The 6,433-nt window shown below is 31.2% G+C and overlaps 1 protein-coding gene across 1 annotated transcript in view; it reads right to left on the reverse strand.

The window, feature by feature from the left end:
• Positions 1-3,228, reverse strand: part of LOC106463299 (solute carrier family 15 member 1-like) — a gene marked incomplete at its 3' end in the record, with an annotated part of 32,129 nt that extends 28,901 nt beyond the window's left edge. The window contains exons 1-2 of the mRNA XM_022390752.1: positions 3,178-3,228; positions 844-1,016 (exon numbers count right to left, since the gene is read on the reverse strand). Coding sequence (XP_022246460.1) covers positions 844-1,016; positions 3,178-3,228 — 224 coding nt within the window. The remainder of the gene's footprint in view (positions 1-843; positions 1,017-3,177) is intronic.
• Positions 3,229-6,433: the final 3,205 nt, after the last annotated feature.

Raw genomic sequence — 6,433 nt, forward strand, 5'->3', positions numbered from 1 at the left:
GTTTCTCTATCTTTATAGTTTCTCTTATACTTTATAGTTTCTTCTATTACTTTTATAGTTTTTCTATAATTTTATAGTTTTCTATACTTTTATAGTTTCTCTATACTTTATAGTTTCTCTATACTTTTATAGTTTTCTCTATACTTTTATAGTTTCTCTATACTTTTATAGTTTCTCTATACTTTATAGTTTCTCTATACTTTTATAGTTTCTCTATACTTTATAGTTTCTCTATACTTTTATAGTTTTCTATACTTTATAGTTTCTCTATACTTTTATAGTTTCTCTATACTTTTATAGTTTCTCTATACTTTTATAGTTTCTCTATACTTTTATAGTTCCTCTATACTTTTATAGTTTTTCAATACTTTTATAGTTCTTCTATACTTTTATAGTTTTTCTATACTTTTATAGTTTTTCAATACTTTTATAGTTCTTCTATACTTTTATAGTTTTTCTATACTTTTATAGTTTTTCAATACTTTTATAGTTTTTCTATACTTTTATAGTTTTTCAATACTTTTATAGTTTTTCTATATGTTGTATAGGAAGAAAGAGGTATTATAGAATAGTTCTTCACGTCAGAATATCTATAAGTATAACAGGACCGTTCTAAATCTTCACACAGCATATTAACTATCTTTGTTAGACAATACATCATGTTCGCATTACAATTTCACTTAAAAAATTCCAAACACAATATTGTAAAAAAATCTCACGAGGATTAAAATATAGATTTTGATTTAATGTTGTTGTTTTTTAGTAAAATAGGAAATTTACTGTAATTTTAAAATAAATATAAAACCCAAATAAACAGAACGCCTCATAATTCTGTAACTTTACTTGAACTTTCCCAACAGTGAATCTGCCAGCATTGCACCAAAAACAGGAGTGAAGTAACAAGCCATAGAAAAAACGTGATAAATCATGGTGGCCATGTCATCATCGTACAAAAGAATGGTGGTCAGGTACAGTGTCAAGACAGCTGAAACAAAACGAATACAATTTAAATACCACTGAATCAAAACAGCAAAAACTGTGCCATCATGCTCAAAGTAACTTCACAGTTGCTTTGTTAACACCACAAAACTAAAGAAAACATGTAACGTTAACGTCTTTTGATGTAATTTAACAAATAGTGTTAAATATTTAAAGTAACATAAGATAATTAGCACCGCCATCTTTAGAGTAACTTAAGAGATAGCGTTAACATCTTTAAAGTAATTTAAAAGATAGTGTTAAATATTTAAAGTAATATAAGATATACAGCATTAAGAACTTTAAAATAATTTACTATAGAAACGGTGATAACATCACTGAAACAATAGAACAGATACTGTGTTAACATTTATCAAGAAACTTAATAGATGAAGCGTTAACACAACCGGAAAAAAAACTAATACTTTAACAGTAATAAAACCAGCGATGATCAAGGTATTTTTTGTTGATGTTTTGTTCGTTACTATTATTAAAATTTTGATTTTGATTATTGTTAAACATACAGCTTAATTGAACAATAGAAATTCATAAATTTGATGTTTCGTAATCTTTGTCACAGCAATGTAAAAATAATATTCTAAAGCAGTTCATAACGTTTATTATCGCAGCAATATAAAAATCGTATACTAAAACAGTGTACAGCCTTTTTTTCTCATATCAATGTAAAAATAACATTATAAAGCAGTGCACAACGTTTATTATCAACTAAAATAAATATTAGTCTTTAATTTATATAATAGTTAAACGAAAAACGGTACGATTGAGGGGTTTGAACACTAAAATTCGGGTTTCAATCCTCTCGACAGACATAGAATATATAGTCTGTTGTTCAATTTTGCATTAAAACAGCAAGAAATTTTAAGAAAAGTTTATTTTTGAGTTAGAACAAATAATAAAATACACTGAACTCCCGATATTTCTTTTTCAATAATGCTCAAAATTAATGTTCCCCCAATGGCACAGTGGTATGAATGCGGACTTATAAAGCTAGAAACCGAGTTTCGATACTTATGGTGGACAGAGCACAGATAGCCCTTTGTGTAGCTTTGTGCTTAATAACAAAAATTCAAAAGTAATGCTAAAATTCTATTTATAATATTGGGATTACGGCCGAAAACGTCCGTAACAGCAAGAGTGTCCAGCTTACGATTCAACGCCCTCTAATCGTTATAGGTTTCAGTGTTCCTTTTGTATCGATATCGGACAATTGTGTTGTTTTAGTCAACTTTGTACAATAAATCAACTTCATTAATTTAACTGATAAGTTGTGTTTTTGTTCTTATCAATTTAGTTAGCTTACTTTGGATCAGAAGTTGAATATTTATATATCAACGTGTACATACATACACACACATACAAAAGGGGGACAAATTTCATGCAGAACAGAGTTTGTTGAGATTCAAAATAAATCCTCAGTGGGATAAAACTGATAGTCTTCCTCACAGTTCCGAAATAATTGAAACTTATTTCAATACCATTAGTATTTTGTAAACTATAAATAGGCCTAATCTGTCGTATTTTCTCTTAGATAGAAATTTATCCTTTCTCACTTTTGGACGCACCCTATTGGCCATTTCCAACAATACTATTGCAAATAACAGCTTCTTAGTTTATTTTTCTGGTCAGCAGGCAAACAATGAAAAAAATATGTTATTCATACTAAATACCTTTCCATGATGTTTCTAACACAGAAATATATCTTATTCATACTTAATAACTTTTCATGATGTTTCTAACACAGAAATATATCTTATTCATACTAAATACCTTTCCATGATGTTTCTAACACAGAAATATATCTTATTCATACTTAATAACTTTTCACGACGTTCTTGATACTGACATTGATTGTATTTAGTTAAAGTTCGTGATGAAAATCTGTTAGTATTATTACTACTTGAGTATTCAGGTATTACCCATATACATCAGGTAATACCTGCATACTCAAGTAGTGTTATTTTGTCGAACAACAACGAGAAATTATATTTTTTCCGTCTTAAGGCAGCACAAGAAACTCCGTGACGTATTATCATATGTTTTCTACTAGAGATGAGTTTGGACTTTTAGGACCGAGTCTGCCCAGCTTTCTGAGCTTCAGGTCCGAGGAATAGGAAACCGAGTCCTAACACAAGTATATGTTTTATGTTAGGTCCAGCTCAAGTTCAAATATATTCATACCAAGGTCCACACGGACTTGGCACTGTACGACTCATCTATATTTTCTACCATTTGTGTTCCTCATTCGCCACTAGATGTCAGTAAATCAATGCACAACAGTAAAAAAGTCCATAAGCAGTTATAATTATTTAGATATCATGTGTGGCGCATAACAGCTTGAATATATACTAAATAAACAAGGAGGAAAGGCAGAATGTTTAACTATTTCAACAGATCAAATATTTCAACCACCGTTCCAATTAATTCACTTGGTGTTGGGACTTCTCAAGAAAATTGGTCACAATGAATACTTGTAGATCAACTTTTTGTGGTTTGATTGGCCTGTTTCAGACTTTGTTGCAAGCTAGGAGCTCGTACAGGTATATATTACACGTTAAAAATTTCAAACTCGACTAATGATTACACTAGTATGATAATAGCGTTAAAGTTTCAGACAAAAATATCAAATAAGGTTAGTTGTGCTCTCTGCAGAACAAACAAAACAAACATACAGAACAACACTACGATTAAAATATTTTACTAATAAGAGTTCTTAGTTACATGCATTAGTGAACATGCTTCACGAGCAAGAATTTCGTGGTTCAGTGACTATCAGTTCTTCTAGCAATCATCTCAAAAAACACAACCCTTTTATACTAGTTTGTACTTAAAACATTCAGGTTGTTACAGGAAGCAAATCCCGCTCGAGATACTAGGTGGCATTACAGTACCGTTAAATTTTTCTTATTCTTCTATAATATTTTTTCACTCGTGAGATATGCTATTAAGGTTCAGATACTATTTTGAACCATCCTTTATATTCCTTATTCCCTTATTCGCCACTAGATGGCAGTAAAGTATAGCACAAGAATAAATCGCTTCAGAGGTCACAGTCGGATTAAATGCTCATTTTTCTAATAATGATTTAATAGTACAATGCAAACATTAGCTCTGTAACAATTCAGTATTTTTTTCATTATAAAGTTTATATACATATATATATATAATTATTTCAACCACGCGAGTTTCAAATAGTTTAACTCATTTAAATTTTATTTAACTCCATGCAGTTGTGTAATTTGACCCACGTAGTTGCAATTATCAAACTCAAGTAGATGAGTTAATTCACTTAATCAAAGAAGTAAAATAATTTAACTCACGTAGCTGAATTAAAGTTATTTAGCCAACGTTCTTGAATTTATTTACCCAACCCCCCAATATTTAAAGTTATTAAACTCAAGTAGATGAATTTAGTTTATTTAACTCACGTAGTTGAGCTTATTTAACTCCACGTAGATCAAGTTAAATATATATACTCCTTTTAGTTGAAGTTAAGCTCGCGTACTTGAGCTTATTTAACCCCACGTGAATCAAGTTATATATATTCCTTTTAGTTGCAGTTATGCTCACGTAATTGAGCTTATTAAACCCATCTAACTGTACTTATTTAACACCACGTTGTTGAGGTTATTTAGCACACGAAAATGAGTTACTTTAGCCCCGGTAGTTAAAACCATTTAACTCATACATTGAGGTAATTTCACCTAATATAATTAAACGATTTTGTAAAACAACATTTGTGATCGAACAGATATGCGACTTATCATACACAAGTTTTCAATATCATGGATAAAGAGGACACTTAAATCGACTTTATTTTATTTTTTAATTGTATAGCTAATTGGCTAATATATTTTAATATAGCTAATGGGCTAATCTATTTAAATATAGCTAATAAGCTAATCTATTTTAATATAGCTAATGGGCTAATCTATTTTAATAAGATAAAGTATATTGTCTAACAAGAACATTTTGCCAAATTTTTCTAAGATCGGATTAATAGTGCATCACAAGAATTTTGTTATCTTTCGGTAATTTTGTTTAACTTAATCAAGTTTTATAAATTTCATAACGAATAAAGTAATGTAACAAGTAGATTTTCGAGTTAGAACAACCCGCCAAATAAAACTGGTTATTAAAAAAACCAAAAACAAAAAAACGGTGACCTATTTATCAGCTTATTTTCACGGGGTTCTTTGAACACCATGCTGAAGAATGGCTGGGTGTGTTAACGTTTCAGCGTGTACGTTAGTTCCACTTTTTCTGGGTAGCTTGCATTCATCAAAAGTTAATAATTTTGTAAGTTGCTTTTGAGCTTGAGTTAGAATGACCATTAGTCATTTACAGGGCATTTTGAGTAGTTTTTCGGCCAATTAGCTTCGAACATTTTTTTTTCTTAATAAATAAAAAAAATATATTTTTTCGGGACAGTGGTTCATCGCTAAGTCTGATGGCTTACAACGCTAAAAATCTGGTTTCGATACCCGTGTTGGGCAAAGCACAGATAGTCTGTTACGTAGCTTTATGCTAAATAACAATTAGACTACACGAACAAACCCATTCAACCGTAGGGAGTTTTATACAGTAACAATCAATCCCACTATTCGTTTGTAAAGAGTAGCCCAATAGTTGGCGGTAGGTGTTGGTGACTAGCTGCTCTACCCTTCGAAATCTGGGACAGCTAGAGCAAATAGCCCTCGAGTAACTTTGCGCGAAATCCTACAAAACAAACATAATCTGGGAATTCCCCCTTAAACTGATCGTTCAATTAGATACGCTCGGCTTTAATATGACAGTTTGTCTACAAGGGAAACATCGAGTTCAGCTTAACAGATTTCCAGTATCGTTGTCCTCATCTCGGAATTAAACTCTACAGAGACGACAGACCCTAGAAGGGGGAATTAAATGTTCATTTATCTATATTTGAAGTACATAAGTTAAGTCTACTTTTCACAGTTTTTATAGAATACCAGACGTCTTTTGTCAACACTCCATGTTTTAAAGCACATTCTAGTTTGACATATCTGTATATCTCAGCATGGGGATTTAGGTCTTGAAGACCTGGGAGGGTCACATTCTAGTTGACATATCTGTATATCTCAGCATGGGGATTTAGGTCTTGAAGACCTGGGAGGGTCACATTCTAGTTGACCTTTCTGTATAATATATATCTCTCAGCCAAGGGAATTAGGTCTTGAAGGAGGGTCAGGCTAGAAATGAACTTTTCCACCAATCTGTATATCTAAACAACGTCTGTTTGTTTTAGAAATTTCGTGCCAAATTACACAAGATAGTGTTTTTTGTTGCTACGGAAAACGAACAGTTGGTCTTCATATTCACATATTCGACGATTTGGTTTGACTTTGGTTTGTTTTAAATTTCGTGCAAAGCTACACGAGTGCTATCTACGCTAGCAGTGAAAGACCACAAAGAAGGC

The sequence above is a fragment of the Limulus polyphemus genome, unplaced genomic scaffold (assembly GCF_000517525.1).
Source record: "Limulus polyphemus unplaced genomic scaffold, Limulus_polyphemus-2.1.2 Scaffold1371, whole genome shotgun sequence".
NCBI lineage: Eukaryota > Metazoa > Arthropoda > Merostomata > Xiphosura > Limulidae > Limulus > Limulus polyphemus.